The sequence below is a fragment of the Falco naumanni genome, chromosome 12 (assembly GCF_017639655.2).
Source record: "Falco naumanni isolate bFalNau1 chromosome 12, bFalNau1.pat, whole genome shotgun sequence".
In the NCBI taxonomy this organism is placed as follows: domain Eukaryota; kingdom Metazoa; phylum Chordata; class Aves; order Falconiformes; family Falconidae; genus Falco; species Falco naumanni.
In genome coordinates this window covers 31,319,450-31,337,832 of record NC_054065.1, presented here as the reverse complement: position 1 = coordinate 31,337,832, position 18,383 = coordinate 31,319,450, and the positions used below count along the sequence as shown (strand labels likewise).

Here is an 18,383-nt window from a genome sequence, read left to right as displayed (position 1 = left end):
ATCATTCTCCTCTGGAAGAAGACAAATCCAGTTTTAACGTCCAGAAACAAACTCTGCATTGGTGTTCATGTGCTTAAAGCAGGGTGCCTAACCGCCGAACTCAGAAGTGTGACTAAGCATTGTGCTTAGCTGAGGTGGTGAGCTTGTCACTACACTCTGCCAGCGCTGCACGTTACTGCCATACCAGTCTTAAAGATCTTGAAACTGCGACCAAAACCACAAAGTATTTTATAAAGTACAGGCTGAAATGATTGTCCTTTCATCTTTACGTAACTTCAGTGAAGGGCTTATGAGAACATCCTAGGTGTTTTTTAAAGTACAACCCTAAAATGATGTTTAGCAGAGGGCTCTGCAGTCCATCGTAATATAAGGTGAAAATCTGCAAGGCTTGTATGTGAAATTCATTGAACAATAGGATATGGCATAGAAGTATGTGGTTATTTTCCCCCTTTTTTTAAAGGACTCAATGGCAAGCATGCCAGTGTGGAACTTATGTTTTTCTGAGCCAATTATTTGTTTATAATTGAAATCTTCTGAGTGACTTTGCAGGCTTTGGTATCCTGTGGTGGGATTTTTGGAAGATGAGCAAGAACTATACATACGGCTAGTAGAAAGACCTAGGAATAAAAGCATGTGTAGCGGAGGGCTGAGTAAAACTGTTCATGCCTTCTTTTTTAGTTGAAGTCAAGGTAAATTTCAGAGTAAATTTAAATGTCTAAACCAAATTCCAGCCTGTCTTCCTTCTTACGGACTGAATCAAATAGAATAACGTAATATATCAGCTAGGAGGAATAGTTAACTTAGTTCATTAAGAGATCAATTATGCTGATCACAACCCCTTGTGAAGGGTAGAATCCCTAGTCCTAGAAAAGCCAATGGAAGTCTGGCTCCAAGAAGTATGGAGTCTAATACTGTTCAGTAGAATTATTTGAAGTGGGTTATAGCTAATATAGTAATGTGCTAATACTCTAGTACACGTTAAAAGATAGAATTTAAAAATACGTGTTTATGTTTTTGAGATGATACAGTTGAGAAAGGAAAAAAATCAACTTTTGAGTGGAACATGCGAATGTGACATAAAACTTATTACTTGCTGCCAGGATGATTCATTTATTTCTGAACAGTAGTTTCACTGAATAGATTTTACTTTGCATTCCCCTCTGTTCTAATAATTTTAGAACACTGGTTGAAAGGTATTAAACTTATACCGAAACAGTCTAACTTAAGTTTTTTTGGGGGTTGGCTTTTTTTTGGTTTTGGGTTTGTGTGTGGTTTTTTTTGGGTTTTTGTTTTTTTTTTTGGTTGTTGTTTTTTTTTTTTTTTAAATCAGGTGTGGTTATGTGATGGTTTACAATCTTCAAGTAATGGTGGCTAGCTATGGATTCTGTATATTGGGATGCATGCAACATCTTTAAGGCAGTGCTGTATTTTCTCACACAATTAACGCAATAGCTGGTTTTTTTTGTTAAATTGCTGCATTAAGCTTTCAGACCAAGGCAGGAAATCAATTGAGTTGCTTCATTTGAAATATAATGAGTACTTTGCTTAAGTTACCTTTTTCATGACAACAAAATACTTAACTGGGAAAATTGAGCATGACAAGGTTCATGTAATAACATGTTTTCCAGTATTCTGTTATGTTTATGTCACTTAAAGTAATTGACCTTTACTTAATGAACCTCTCTGTGGTGTACCTTACTGCAAAAATAATCAAGGCATATACTTTTAACACTTGGCTATAATAAACCACATAGAATTTGCTAATTCTGTGTATTTAAAATAGCCATAAAACTTTCCAATACTTCTTACTGACTGTAACTTTATGTGTAAAGGCCTTTGGTAGCAAGTCCTTCTTGACTTTTCATTCAGTTGCCATGGTAACTTTGAACTCTTTACCTGTGGAAAAAACACCATTTCCCCCCCACTATCAAGGTGAAAAAAGCATGTTGATTTTTTTTGAGCACAAAGGAAAAACAACCTTACCTTTTTAAGGAAGTGATACCAGATGAGCTTGTGTATTCTATAAAGGATATTTTTAAACACTTTGGATATTTCTTTTTATTTTTTTATTTATTTAGGTAACTAAACCATGACTGAAATGGGGAAGCAAGTGACTTAATTAAATGCATTAAGAAATTCTTCCCTGGGTTAAAACTATACGTAAATATTTGTCTTATGTATATTAATATCTGTACAAATAGAATTGCATTGCATTCATAAATCAAGGCTGTAAAGGCTCTGTAAATTACAAAGATTACCCTTGTAGTGTGATCCAGTTCATAATCTTGAAGAATTTAAGGAAAAAAAAAAAATAAAATAAACCAGGTCTGTATTAGAGCTGTACTTTAATAAGCCTTTTATTTTCAAGGGAAGGACATGCTGCCTCTATCCTGGACAGATTGTCAAGAATAAGACTTGACTAGAGTAGAAACATTTAAGAAACTTTTGAATGGAGTCTTGCTGTTGGGGAAATTTTAAAAGTAACGCAGGAAACAAATATTCTTGTGACCACATTGCTTAAAAATAATACAGAAATATACATGAACTATCCATGGTCTTTAATATCTTTTCAGCTTCAAAGCTTTTAGCCCAATTTATTTACATCAACTTCAGAAAATATTGTAAGTTTTTTCTTTTCAGAACATAGTGTTTTATATGTGGTAGTAGTTATTAAGGCAATATGATAGTAAGCAATTACAACGTATATTCAAAAACGAGCACAGGACAATCTCTGGCTTGCTTGGCAGTATAAAGCCTGCAAGCTTGCATTAATTCCTGCTTGCCTTTATTATATTAAACTTTCTTTTAACTTTCCCTTGATGAAAGTCACATTGTTCCTAATTACAACACAGGTGCTTTTGTGATACTTTAATATTAAATACTCTGATGTAGCCAACTAAGGAAAAGTAAGACTATATATGCTACCTCAGTCTCCATTGCTTAAAAAAAAAAGTTTCCGTAGTCAGCAAAGTTCCACTGGTCTTACCAATGTCTGACAAGTTCACCCCATCAAGGTTCTTCATTTTTTTCCTCTTCTAAACTATTTAAAAATTGAGTTTTATTTTTGTCAATCATGTTGCTAAAGGAAAATAAGGAAGCTATTAGCTGTATGTGGGGATAACAAAAAAGTGGGCATCTTTTCTAGATGAATGATACAAAAGATTGCTATCTGATGTGAGGGCTAGCTGGTCAGAAACACTTGTACTGTCATCAGGAAAAAGATCAAATCTCACTTTTCAGTACCAGATATTTCCTCCAGTGCTGGTCCTTAAAACCATCAAGACTTGGGAAATAATAATAAGCCATATTTATTTCAAGTAGGCTTTTTTTAGGGTTGGATATTCTTCTGATTCCTAATACGGTGTGCAAGGTACCCAGTCCTGTCCTGCAGTGACAAAATATGGGTTTGGGTTTTCTTCCCCCAAATGTCAGCCTATAAGGACGTCATCCTATAGATGTGTGTGTGTGTATATATATATATGTGCTTAAGATATGCACTCCTGACGTATAATAAAGATTTTTGTCTAATAAATACCAGTCTTGCTTCAAAAGTCTGGAATCTGGATTGGTGATCTTTGACCCAAGCATAAGCTTTTGTTCCTGTAGGCAACTACATTTTCCAAATTTTTCTGAGGGACTCCTCATTTACTTCAGGAAAAAGGTCCAAAATTAGGATTAGATTTTAAAAAATATTTTTAGTGCATAGCCTTTGGCTACTCTGCCTAAATATTTGTAGACAAAATACTTAGATGCAGCTAATGCCCACATCTCACTTCAGAGTAGGTTGTGTTAGCTTCTGGGTTATAATAAATCCACTGGGCCTAATGCTTGAATTAACATAATAATTAAAGTTTCAGCACATTGTTGTAGGTCACAGTAAGAAAATGTTTAATCTTTCTGCATTCATCTGTGTACATTCAAGGCATTGGGAGGTCTACAGAGACTGAATTAAATTTAAGTGTATCAGAAATGAGCAGTGTTTCAAGAAAAACATGGAAAAGATTTAGCTTTGTTGGGAGCTGTTCATAATTGTTTTTGTTTTAACAATAAAAGATACAGCAGAATTAGGTCACTACTCAAGTTACAGCTCACTTAATGAGAGCTCTAGGTGTACAGGAGCCAAAATACAGAATTATCCTGCATCTGCCCACCTGGGGATTTGGGATTCGTTTGGGTTCCTAGTTCTCTGTCTATGGTCAGCTCTGACTACGGGGAAAAAACCATCCAAAGTGCTGGACTGGAAGGAGCGAGCGCGGGACCCAGTAGGTCAAGGGAAAGTTACTCTGTTGTAGCGGGGTGGTACTTTACAAAACAGTGTTAAGAGAATGAAAGCATGCCAAACTTTAAAAATGGATGATGTTAAGAGGATGATTTAATGCCCTTGTATGAGTCTTGAGTGAAGCTGAGGAATGTCAGAACTGTTGTCCCAGTGCTACTGGCTTGCCAGGGAAAAATATCTAGATGCTGATTACTGCATCATCAGAAATGGGTCAAGATCCAATTTCTCTTCCAATTTCTCTTCAAACCATTTTGGAAATCCAGAGTAAATTCCTGAGTCTCAATAGGATCTTTAACAGTAGTTTTTTCTTTCTTCTGAAACAGTTCATTGCTATTACAGGGGTATTTTTAGTCATTTAATGGGTCACTTACTATGATAGGCATCCACTTGACAAAAAATCCCCAACAGAAAGAGTGAAGAAAGTTCTCCACTGTTTGCATTATAGTACTCTGAGGAGCCAGCACAGGCTGTTCAGCTTTTGTTTGTGCTTGCACAAACAGGCTCAAAAAATGGAAGATGAGGATAGAAAACAAAAATGGGGAGCTTAAAGTTGCCTATCAGTCTGTGCTGCTTGTCTGGCAGCACAGAGGAGTTGCTTATCAGCTCTGAGTTAGGGGAGTTGGGAAATAACTGAGGGTGATGTAGCAAGACAAAACGGGCTGCATGAGCTGTCCTTGGAGCCATCAAAGAGTTGTAATTTTGTGGCTAGTGTACTGGTCCCTTGTGAAATGGAAATCCTTCAACATGTGTATCGTCTTCGTAGCCCTAGACTAATGTACAAACAAATGATACTTGAATAACAAAATAATCAAATTATTGTGGAGTTGAATTATATGAATTTTTCCTCTAAATTTCAGTTTAAGAATCTAGTGAAAATGAACACAAGTAGAAGAGAATTAGGAAAGAGTGGACAGCTAGTATGCAGATTTCTTGTTTAATGACAATTAAAAAGAATTGCAACGATGGACGTATCTTTTATTTTAAACCATTTTAACTGTACCACTGTTTCATTTGAATACTGAGGTATAATACTACCTCAGCAATAATACTGAGGGGTGGGATTCTCAAAATGAATGCTATAGGGTGAGCAATCAAAATTCTTCGTGAATCTGTAGGGAGCAGGAGCCTTGGGGAGAAATATAGATAACAATTACAGAACAACTTCCTGATTGACAGATGCAGTAATTCCCTTCCCTGGAACTTCAGAAAGGTTTAAATAATTTCATGAACATAATAACTGACCTGGCGTTTCAGTGATGAATGCTGGTGTGTTTTGTGAAGAACTCTTCAATTTTAATTAGTTTGAAGGTATCCAGAGTAGTCATCAAATGGCTTTATAAGTTATAACAACTATAATCAAATGTCTTGTGTATTGTACATAAACAGCTTTAGTCATTTTCTCAGGGAGCTATAAAATGAGGAGAGACTTTAGAAAAGCAAAATCATATTCAGCAGCCCAAAGAAAACAGTAGCTTATAGGAGGAGGCTGAATTACTACCTTATAGAACTCGTAATGCAAAAGTTTTCTGAATGTATATTGATCCTGTCACTCTGGCTACTGCACCGTGGCATTTTCCTAATGTAATAAATGTAAGACCTGACCGGCCTCTGGGGCTGTGTGTCTAAACAGCTGAGCAGTAATTACAGGGGACCCACGAGGCACGGATGGAGGGGAAAGGGGTGGAGGCGGCTAGTAAGAGTATTTGTGTTCAAATTATGATTGTTATGTTATAGGAAAAAGCAAAACATTATCTTATTTCTTCTGAGGTGAAGTGGTTTATGAATAACTACTGTTTGCATAGCATTTTTCCTGCACTGTAGTTTTTTGTGTTTGAATAGTCAATCCAGTTATAGCCCTTGCTCCTGACTCCTGTGTGGTTTTCTGTGGGACCAACAGCTGTGTTCAAGCTGTGCAGGAGGAACTAGCCTGTGGCTCCTGCTGTTGTTGACAAAGGCTTTGGTCTCTTGGATTTATTTTTTTTTTTCCCCCTTACTGGTGAGGAGATGGAGATTTGCAGAAAATAGATGCAACTTGCTGAAACATTTGGTGCAAGGATACAAACACTATTGCTTCTTCCCTTGCCCCCTCCGGCCAACAGCTTCGCGAAGCACCAGCAGCTGTAGTGAACCTTATTTTTTCTACCTTGATATGTAGAGAAACTTTAGACCCTGCATGCAGATTGGGTTATTGAAAAAGGAAGAGCAGCCAAATCTGAAAGTTATGTACTATGCCTGTCAGTAGAGTATCTCATTTTTTCTCTTTCGGTTATCCTTTGTAAGCTATGTTAAATTATTTTTTTCAGTTGGGGTTTTTATGTAAGTGTTCTTTGGATGTTAACTTTGGTGGTGGTGGTTTTCTTCATATCCTTAGGGCATGAGGCTGCACATAATATTCAGCTCCTGTGCAGTAATAGTAAATACCGAAATATGTTTGGCAGTTTTTAGACATGTTCTTTAACAAGTTGAATTAGTTGTTAATATCAAATTTTTCTATGATGTCATTATTTCTAATAATGCCCCTCTTTCTATCTATGTCTTTTTTTTTCTACTTTTTTTTGTGACCTGAGAAATGACATCTTAAGTTTTATCTTAGATGAATATAGTGATGCAAATATGTTGGATTACCTATGACACTATAGGTATCTTGCTTTCTATAGGCATATATATTGCATAAAGAACAGGATAAAGTATCAGTGGTGTAAATGTGCCATCTTCAATGGAACTTACTAGCACCAGCAGATAACTTGCCTCAGACATGACAGCAAATCTTTCCTCTAAAATGTCAATACAGCACTAGAGGTCCAATTATTTTTATACTTTGCTAATCTTCTTTTGCTTTTACGGTGTTATTGCAGGCTTCTATAAAAAGACTGTTGGTAATCTCAGTAGGGAGGCCTCCTTATCAAACAGTTTCAAAGACTTATGACTTCTGAAAAAATAAAGATCAGTAGGTAATACTGAATTCATGGAAAAAGAGCTAGCCAGTCTACAAAAAATGAAATGCATAACATATGTAATACTGATTTTTATTTTTTTTTCTTTTGCAGAAGTTTTCTGGGATTTTCTCAATGTATTAATGAGACTTTGTGTTAGTTAGGGCTCTTACATTTGAAATAAAATACCAACAAAGTAGTCTTAAGTGTTTCTTCCTCTCCCAAGCCCCATTTTTACTTACAGTAATGCAAAAATAAATACAAGTCTTCTGGAAAACCCTCAGCAAGGAGTAAGGCAGTGCTGCTTTGTCCAAAAAGCAGAAAAGAAACTGGATTTTCATCCAGGACACAGCTTGTTATCAGATTTCTCAATCCAAAAAAAACAACAGCATTTAGTTTTGTGCAGCATTCCTCCCCTTTAACACGCCGGCAGAAGCGCGGCAGGCAGGGATGGGGAGAAAGGACTTCACCTTTCCTGTGCCATCACTCAAACTGGATTCAGTTTAAAACTTGCATTTGCAGAAGTTAGAAGTCAAACACGTTATTTTTACAATTGTAATGTCAGGTTTTCTACCAACTGCTTTCTCTAAGCAATCTGGTATTGAAAGACTCTGTGCTTCCAGTCCTTTGAAAGCTGAAAATCTGTATTTTGCAGTTTAACTGCAAAGTCAGTGGCAGCCTGGAGAGCTGGAAAAGGCCTTTGGTAGGTTGTTTGGCACAGTTTTTACCTTGGCGAGGAAACTGGAGCCTGTATTTATTTGTTGGTGTAGACCTAGCCTGGTTTCCCAACATCTGGCCAAAATCTCTAACTGAGTTTTAAGACAACAGTAATGTTGAGCAAAACTAGTTTCTTCTTCTGTGGATGGTAGAATGTTATGGATATTTGGCATTTTGCAGTTTATTCTTAATTTAACAAGAATGCCTTTAAAATATATCAAACGTTGGTGTTTTGAGTAATTATATGAAAGTTAATATAACTATGTGTACACTGCAGGACTTCTTAATCTACTTTTTATTGGTATGACTGTTCATAGGGAAAAGATCCACTTATTTTCACTTTCTGGCAGTTCAGTATTTAATGTACACTAAGATGGCATCGTTCCTAAAAACTTCTGCTTACTATACTCTCCCTCCCCAGTTGCAAATTTGCTTCTGAAGTGCATATTCTGTGTGATTAAATAAAAAGAAGTGAAAATTAGTGAGGAAATTGCATGGTCTAGTCTTTTTAGAAATGAATTAAAATTGCTGTTTAGCAAAATGGAGTAATTTATCACTCTACCTAGTGCTTCCTGTAAGTCATTTATCATGAGTGGCAACTATCATCGTTTTATTTTAATCTGAGGTGGTGGGGAGGGGTCAGAGGCTTACATTGCACAAGTTCATACTACTTGTAATTGGGAACTGATTTAATGGTATTTTGTCAAATAAAACAAGAATTTCTTCTTTGCCTACTGCAACATATTATCGTCCATGGCTTTGTATGACTTATGCTGTTAAATTCTTGTCAGATAAAATTTTACTTTGCACTTCAATTTACTTAAATGTATACTAGCTTTACCTTTGTATTAGATACAAATGGTGCAGACTTTGGTGCTCAGGATTTCAGGTATAGCGTCTTTTTGAGATAAAACATGTTCTGATATAAACAGAGACCATGGTAACCCAAATTAGTTAGTTAGAACTAACTGAAGTCCTACTTTGCTTGTCATCTGAGTGCTGCATTTCTCCTGGAGAAGGGCTTGAGATGATTCACCAGCTCCCTGGATCTTTGGAATGAATAGACACTTGTACAGCATCTTTCTGCAAAAGGATCATTTAAAATAATAATAAGCAACCCTTGAGACATGATTCCTGGCTCCTTCAGAATAAGTTGGTTTTGTTCTCGTGTTAGGCTAGCCATGATTATCTCATAATGGACATATTCCCTAATAAAGGAGGAAGGAAAGCAGTGTAATGTGACTACTGAAATTGAAATTTATCTCAGAATGCTTTCTGGAGCTGGTAACTGCTGTTTTTGTAATACTGCATCTTCATCTTTCTGCAACAATAGCAGCTCTTTTCAGACTAAAAGTTCCCATTCACACCGTAGTTGTTTGCTTTTAACAGCCTGCAAGTGTGACTTTATTTGCTGATTTATGTGTAATAAAGACTTATCTTGTTTCTTACTCAGTTTGCTTAAATATTACAACAATGGATTGTGCAATGCATTTCTGGGTATGCTGACAAATAACGTGCTCAGGAACAGCAATTTCTATTCCTTCTAGAGAATATATTCAAGCGTGCTGTGTCCCTTTCCAGTGTATGCCATATTAATAGAGAAAGGGAGCCAGGGATTTGTATTTACATGACATGGAAAAGCAGGGGGGGAAGAAACAGGTGGATGTTTCCTAGCTGTGGATTTGGGATCATGAACCTTATTTTCTCACCAAATTCTTACCTTGGAATTTTCTGTGAAGAATTGTTTAAAGGGCAAGAAGAATAATTGCTGGAAAGCAACAAAAGAATGTGAGAAAAGCAGGGAAGAATGAGATTTCTCTATGGGGGGGGGGGGGAAAGATAGGAACAGAAAACTGATGGTACTTAGCAACAATAGTACTTCTAAAAATGAGTCCAACACTAACTAATAAAGTAGACTATCTGTACTCCCTTTGACCCTTTGAATTAATAATTTCATAGGTTTTATCATAATTTCATTGGTTTTGTTGATTTTATACTTAAATTATAGGGTTTTTTTTAAAGCAGATGGTAATAATTTGGGGTTTTTTTTTTCAGTGCCTGCATGTTTAGTTTATGCATGCAGTTCAGTAAGCCTGTTTTATGTAATCGAGAAACAATTTAAGGTCAAATTCAGGTATGAAATCTGTTGGAGTACTTTATACTCTTTATAGTTTTTCCTCTGAAGATCCAGTGAGCGCCTTAGCAGCAGAAGGGTGCAGGCTGCCCTGTAAGACAGCAGTCTACCGAGGTGCTGCCATCCTGAGATGGTTCTAGGCTGAAGGATCCACACCTGTGCGGGGAGCGTTCCCCTTGTATGTGATGGCAACACATTAGTTCGCTACTACTGCAAAGCTTCCGAGTCTTGATGTTCACTACAGAAGTATTGGTTGGGGCTGTCTGGTTTTACTGTGTCAGTCGTTCTTGCCAAGGGCTTTGCCTACGTGCTGCTTTGGTGTCATTTTCCCAGGTTGCGTTACTTTCTGAAAGACTTTAAGAAGACGGTGTAATGGATAAACATTTGAATTTTAAATACCATGAAATGGAGCACTAAGCAGTACCTTTGGGAACATACTAGACTCTAGTTTGGCATAATTTATTTATTCAGTCCATACTTGATGTTTTGAAGATTGTATAGAAGGAACTTGGCTCTTAGAGGTTATCTGGTATCAGCTTATCGTCTCTTTGAAAATAATTATTTTGGTAGGTAGGCAGATAAATTGACAGCGCTGTACTACATTTTGTTTGTATAATAAGGGATTGATTTGCCACATGACATGGGTCCTTGGAATCCAGTTAATAAACTCACTTTAAGACTTCTGGTTTCTTCTGTGAAGGAACATTGCAGCTGTCAATAAATAACTGACAATCAAAAAAACTTTCTCTGGACAGTTTTATTTCTCTAGTCTATGGTCTCACTACTCTTGCTACCTAATAAGACCAGAGCACCCAGTCATATCCGTGTGATTTATATCAAGCATGGACACACGATCAAATTATTGTGGAATCCGCCAGACCCATTTTACGATTTCATAGTGGCAGGCAGGAGGCTGGACATGGTTGCTGTGAAGCTGAACATTGTGCTTCTGTGGGACTGCAAGGTCTGCTAAGGCCTGTGGAAGTGTTTCTCCTGGACGTTTGATCAGACTCCAAGGACTTAAATGACCCTCCAAAGACGTGACCGTTAAACCTGTTGTTGACTTCAGTGGGGAACAGGTCAGGTTCAAAGCAGGAAAATGGAAAGCATTCTGTGCACTAGCAGGTGCTTTAATGAAACGTGCTTCTTGTCTGAGTCTTTCCTGTGACAAGTAGATCACGTCTTTCTGTATTCATGCATACCCTGTTATTCAGGATTGTAACTGCAGTAATATGCAATAATATACAGTACACAAAATTCAGAATAGAAACATGTTAAATGCAGTTCTTGGTGTTCATATTATCTTGTGCTTTTCTATGCAGGTAATTACATTTTAGTCATTAAATGAAGTGCAACACTTCATACTGACTAGAATGCCATGCAATTTAATGGCTTCTCTAAATGTCATTAAGTGATAATTTGAAAAAATAAACAAACAGCAATATACACAACTAGTTATTAATAAAGCTTGTTCTTAATTCACTTTTAAAATCAACCAAAGTTGTGTTATGAAATGCGGCTATAGATTGTACCTGCTTTTTTATATAAAACAATTGGATTTTTATATAATTTTTTTCAATCTGTCTTTTGAAAACATATACTTTTTTATCAAGTATAAAATAGCAATCTGCTTGATAGTAGAGAGTTGATATGGGGCTGGTTACCAGTATTGCTTTGTGACTTTTCTGTCCTGTGTCTAACTGCCAAACATTTTGACTTGGATGTAGTTTCTGCTGTATGTCTGCTAGCGATGTCTCAGTTTTTCGGGGACCAAACGCAATAAAGTTCTGTAACCCAATTTCCTATTCTTTGTATTCCTGCACCTTTGCTAGCCTATGCTGACGCCACACAGTGGCAGAGCGGTGGCTGCTTTGCCTTCTGTCCTCCCATTGCATGGCTGGGGATGGCAGGGCAGCATTGCAGCTGCAGGGTCTGATCCCCTTCCAAATGTTAAAGTCGTATTGAGGGCAAAGATCTGAGACTGCATCCAAGTGATCATGAGAGGGAGTTTTAATTTTTTGCGAGGAATGCATTACTGCAGGGACTGGAGAAATGTGGAGGTAGTTTGTTGGTACCTCCCATCCCTTCAGTTCACTTCTATATTATGTGCGGTTTGGGCAAACTAGAACGTTGTCATAGTAGATATTATCTGAATTCACGTCAAGGATGTCTCATCAAATTGTAAGGAAATACTTATGTTTTCTTGAGCTACTTCCTGTGAAGGGATACTATGCATTTAATCTCTCTTCAATCATAGAAACTGGTAGTCTTCAGGATTCGTTCTTCTGTAATGCCAAGAAGTATATTTTTGGTTGTCAGATGCCTGTGGAAAAGTATTGTAGCTGTTAGCAGGCAGCACCTACTGGAAAATGAGATGACTCTAGCTGAGTATGCAGCTGCCTCATTAGTTGCTCAGTCAAGCCCTGTGACCTTTTGTCTGACAGACTTTATTTTTTTTCCCTAGCAGTGAAGCTCATCAAACTAAAAGTCGAAGTTCTTTTAACTATTGACACCAGAATTGAATTTCCTAATATCAGAATGTTGCTGAATCACATCAGTGTTTTCAACCTTAGCATCCAAAAAGCTGTTTACATCGGAAATCTCAATTTAATTGGGTTTTACTGAAAATGTAGGAACCACTGAAGTACAGAGAAAAAGCCGTTTGCTGCTGTACCTACAGCTGGAGCTTGCCTGGAGTTGTTCTTGGTAAAGTTTATTTTCTCTTTGTAAATGAAATTTTGAGATTGCCAGAATCATAAGACGTGACATCTGAGCTCGTGGCCATTCTTGTGCTCCTTTGTGCCTTGGCCTTCCAGCAGCCTTTTACTGGCCCATAATCATTAAAACCTTAAATGACAAAGGAAACGGATAAGATGGAGCCGATGCAGGTCGGGAATGGTGCCGTTCAATCAGAGTGCCCACAGTTGCACAACTGGAAGGTGATGTCTTCAATATCCCAGAAGGGAGGGTTAATCTCCTGAGTCTGCAACCCATGGGAACGCTGTTTGGTCAGAACCTCTCCCAGTTACCTGACGTATGGATAGGTCCTACCTGATAAATGTTGGTGTTGTGAGGCACTAGCATCCTACCCTGACACGGTCCTGGCAGGAGGTCTGTACCATAGTATTGCAATGAATTCTGGAAGACGTGAAACTCAACCCTACAATGTAAAAATAGCAAATAATGGGCGTTCTTGGTTTGGCAAGTGAACAAAAATGGTAATTTGGCATTCAAAGTACGCATGTTAAAAAGTATGCATGTGAAGTTTTATCCATAGCGTTCAGGTTTTTCAACCAAAATATTTTTTCTGAAGTAAAATGTTATGCTTTGTTTTGGCATTTTTTTTTTTTCCTCCAGTTAGAAGTTAATTTTTAAATGAATGCTAGTTTGATAGGAATCTAAATAATTTGTTTAAAAATTGAAAGTTTAATTGAATGTTTCAAATGCTTTAGCCTTGATTGAGTGATAGACACAGAAATGTTAGTGTTTACATGAGGAATGTGTGATGGGGTGGTGGGGGCTGCAGGGCGGCTTCTGGAAGGAGAAGCTGGGGCTACCTGCCACGGCCAGCTCCAGCCGACCCACTGCAGGGCACAGGTGAACCCCTGGGCCACTAGTGGGGCATCTCGACCCACTGCAGGGCACAAGTGAACCCCTGGGCCACCAGTGGGGCATCTTTGGGACAGTGTGTGTAAGAAAGGGTAAGACGCTGTTAGGAAGTGAGGGAAAAAAGTGTGAGAAACAGCCCTGTGAGCGCCGAGGTGATGCAGGCACCAGAGCAGATTCCTCTGCAAGCTGTGGAGAGGAGACCACGGCGGAGCAGGTATCCACACTGCAGCCCACGGGGGACCCCACACTGGAGGGGTTTGGACATTCCCTGAAGGATGTGTGGGCTGTGGAGAGCCCATGCAGGAGCAGGCTCAGCCCGAAGGACTGCAGCCATGGCAGGACCCACGCTGAGCACAGGAGCCTGTGATTCCTCCTGCGCAGTGGAGGCAGCCCCTGTCCCCCTTTGCTGCGCCTGGTGGGGAGAGGTAGAAGAGTTGGAAACGAAAGAGCAACAGGAGTGAAGTTAACAAAAAGGGGTGGGAAGGTATTCTCAGTTTGGTTTCTCACTATCCAAAGCTATACTAATTGCAATTAATTTTTCCCAGTTTGACTCCATTTCCCCTGTGATGGTAGCTGGTGATTTCCCTGCCTGTACCTTGATCTATGAGCTTTTCCCACCTTATTGTGCCTCCTTGCCCTGTTGAGGAAGGGGAGTGAGGGGGTGGCTGGGTGGGCAGGTGGCAGCTGGCCAAGGCCAACCCAACACAAACCTAAAGGCTTTTTCAAACCAGTGTGAATTGTGGCTGTTTATGGGCCAAGGTCATAGTTTTGCTTGAATGAATGTTCCTGCTTGCTGCTTCAGGTCGGTCTTTAGGAATAGCTTTAAAAAGTACGTGCCTGGCGTGCATGTACAGCCCCGCGCACTTCCACGTCCGTGTGAATGATCTGGCTTTATAGAAGTAGTTTGTAGTGGGTAATATGTATTCATAAATATTTTCCATGTTGATTCATTTATGTCCTTCAGCTTTCTGTGTTATAGCCATAAAATGCATGGGACAAAACTACATATGCTAAGTTGCTGTATTTAAGTTTTATCTGTCTCCTGTAGGTATCCATGCCGGTTTAATATGTCTGCAGTAAGCATCCGTACCAAATAAATTTACTCTCGAGTGTTTTATGCTTTTATTAAATATTCATGAAATGAGATGCATGGTATTCATGCAGTCTGATGCTTAGTGCATTCAAACCCCAGAAAATGTATTGTTTGTAAATTTTTTATACAGAATGAACCAAGGTTTTTCTCCTTTACTGAAACATGGCAGGCTCCTGGACACGTTGCTGTCAGCGTAGTGTTGTTCTGCATGCAGGACTGATGGGGAAGGGTTAAGATCTGGAGAGTGGGTACAGCAATTCCAGTGTGTCCTTACTGCAAGCTGCAGTGTCTCCTGACATACTGTTCCTGATAGACTAGGAAGGTTATAAGCAGGATAAATAGGTGTTTTCTTGCTTCTCTATTGGTAATGTCAAAGGTAAAAAACAAAGACTTGTGGACGGATTGAATAGGCTAATTTTTGGCCTCAGTCATGCATCTGGAACCCAGCTTATCTCAGTCAGGTTTAACAAAAGGTAACATTTGTCTTAAGCGTCAAACATTTATGCTGGGTAAAAGTGATCTGCTGATAAAATACCAGATTTTAATATTTTAACTGCTTTTCTCTCCATAGTCAGAACACCTCTAAATGTAATTTTTGTCCAGAATGGAATTTCATGTTGAGAAAAAAAAAATAAACAAAACACTCAAGAGTTGTTCTCCTGCACCTGGGAGGCAGCAGTTATGTTGGAGATTTTCTCACCATGCAACCACTTGTACTCCTAATCCTGACTGTTTGTGAGTCCCTCCCTAGAAAGGTGATGGGGGTTGTCCATGGTGGTACCAGCTGTCTAGATATTACAGCCCTACAGAATTCTGGTGACGATGTAGCACCTCATGGTGATGCCTAGCTCCTCCTGTATGTTTATTGTGTGTGATGAACGGCCACTACAGCAAGCAGTCTGTGTGCTCTGTGTGATCAACCGCTTATTGTAATGGAGGAACATTGCTTAACTGGAAGCTGGAGACTGGGGATTTTTGTTTAGTTTTGTGTTTCATGGGAGATGTTATCAACAGATAGCAGGGAAAAGCATCCTCAAGGGTGCTCAGAGAGGTGATGGATTTTTTTCTTTCTTTTTTTAAAGTGTGTATTTAAACAGTCACTTTAGTCTTTTTGCATTAGCCTAGTATGATTTGTCTGCTGTCGCAAAAACATTATAATGCAAATAATTTTGCATCAAATCTGCAAGAAGGTGGTTAAAAATAAATATAGACCAATCATTTTTAGTATTTTTATTAGGAAGCAAGGTTAAGCCAGAATGCGATTGCTGTCTGGAGTTCTATCTGAAGTTATTATGCGACGCTAGCTAAATAGAAGCAGTGCAAGCACCTAGAATGTATAGTCTGCTGCAGGGGGTCGTAAGCGGATGGCACTGAATGACAGAAGACATATATGTCCAGGGACTTTTCAAAAACCTGTGGTTTCACACCTGCTTTTTGCATGCTCTGTCATTCACTGGTTCCTTTAAATCCACGCTGTAGTTCTTTCCCTTGTCTATATATTTATACATATGTTTGGGTTTTGTTCTGATGGCATCGTAGACTGATGTATGCAGCTGTCTTCTGGAGACAGAATTTATTCTCAAGAATGATGACATTTGTCATCCTCAGGTTTTCATACCTTCATCCTTACACTGTATGAACCCCTACAGGTTTCCATTGAATTTTTTTCCAACTTATTAGCTAAACGACTAAATCTTGACTTCGTATAGCTTTAAACCCTGTACGCCTGTAGTGTAGGGATAGCGTATGTGTTCATCTGTAGGACTTAAGTGGAAAACATAATCTCCATATATGCTTGCTTTTCTGATTAGATGGAAAGCTTAGCTTCTGCTATTTGTGTTTCTTAGTCACCTTCAGGATAAACTAAGAAAAATAACCCGTGTGGCATATACTAGTTGGTAAAAGTACATCCCAGAAAAAAATAATAAAATAATTGTTTACTGGGTAAAAGTGATCTGCTGATAAAATACCAGATTTTAATATTTTAACTGCTTTTCTCTCCATAGTCAGAACACCTCTAAATGTAATTTTTGTCCAGAATGGAATTTCATGTTAAGAAAAAAAAACCAAAAAACAAAACACTCAAGAGTTGTTCTCCTGCACCTGGGAGGCAGCAGTTATGTTGGAGATTTTCTCACCATGCAACCACTTGTACTCCTAATCCTGACTGTTTGTGAGTCCCTCCCTAGAAAGGTGTGATGGGGGTTGTCCATGGCGGTACCAATTGTTTACTGATGCATGTGAACTTGCTCTCCAGCATGGTGCTGCGTGCAGCTTTGAGGTAGATTCTTAAATGAGTGGTTTGTAGCTTTGGTTTATTCAAGACCTTAGGCCAGAGCACTTTGTGATATCTAAATTATTGCTTCTTTTTGAGGTGCTGTGACTTTAGTGTAAGTTGGGAAGGAAAAGATCTGGATTTTGACTGGAATATTGCTTTGGTTTTGCATTCAGCTAAATGTTACGTACTTAGATGTGTTCCAGATCAGATTGCTTAAATAACATTAAAAGGATGGCTGATGCAGTGTATTTCCTGAGTTTAATCATAGCCATGAACATTCTGTAAGAAAATAGTTTTAAGTGTGTTCACAGTAAATCTTAGTTATCTTTTTACTTTGTGGATTTTAAGTGTTTTAAATTAATTACTTTTTGACACAGGGCTTGCAAGTAACACTGTTAAAATAATTCTTGCAAGTTACTTCAGTTACGCACCAGTGATTTATTTGTTTCCTCTCCTTTTGTTTGTCAGGAAAAGAAGAATATATTGCGACATTCAAGGGATCGGAATACTTCTGCTATGATTTATCTCAGAATCCCATACAGAGTAGCAGTGACGAAATAACTCTGTCGTTTAAAACACTTCAGAGGAATGGACTGATGCTTCACACAGGAAAATCGGCTGATTATGTCAATCTTGCACTGAAAAATGGAGCTGTCTCCTTGGTCATAAATTTGGGCTCGGGGGCCTTTGAAGCGCTGGTGGAACCTGTCAATGGGAAATTTAATGACAATGCCTGGCATGATGTGAAAGTAACCAGGAATCTGCGTCAGGTAACAGTACAATGGATACAAGAATAACCGACTTTGTTATGAGTAAATGCTTGATGATATGAAAACTGCATAGTGTGACATTAGATGTTTAGCAGGCATTTGATATAGTTTTTTTTTTTATTTGCACAAGGAGGTATATTCCTGCCACACTTGAGCAGGGGCATATCTAGAAAGTAGTAGGGTAAGCAGCTGTCTGAGCCAGTATCAGTTAGATTCTGTTTTAAAGGCTGTAGGTACGGCCCAGGTGTTTCTCCAGTACAACTGTCTGCCCTCGCAGTCTTGCGTTAGTCAAGGCTGATAACTTTCCATAGTACGTGAGTTACTCTGAATTGCAACTTTTTAATTAAAAAACAATTGTTTTATATATATATATGATTTTTTTTCTTAAAAAGCGGGCAGTAAATTTCTTATCAGATAAAGTTTATGCACTGTGTGCAGGCATCTTGCATGTCACGCCACTTTTAACAAAGCAAAAGCAGCAGTACAAAATGCCTAGGAAATTGCATGCTTACTCTTGGTGATGTGGCAGGGGGGTTGTAGCTCAGCAGTTAAATTTGATGTTGGGGTGGG

General features: G+C 38.4%; 1 protein-coding gene across 22 annotated transcripts in view; it reads left to right on the top strand.

The window, feature by feature from the left end:
• The window catches only part of NRXN1 (neurexin 1), a 725,766-nt gene that overhangs the window by 231,357 nt on the left and 476,026 nt on the right, over window positions 1-18,383 (top strand). For all 22 annotated transcript variants that reach the window (XM_040611882.1, XM_040611881.1, XM_040611879.1 and 19 more), the window contains one exon: window positions 17,512-17,813. In XM_040611882.1, coding sequence (XP_040467816.1) covers window positions 17,512-17,813 — 302 coding nt within the window. The remainder of the gene's footprint in view (window positions 1-17,511; window positions 17,814-18,383) is intronic.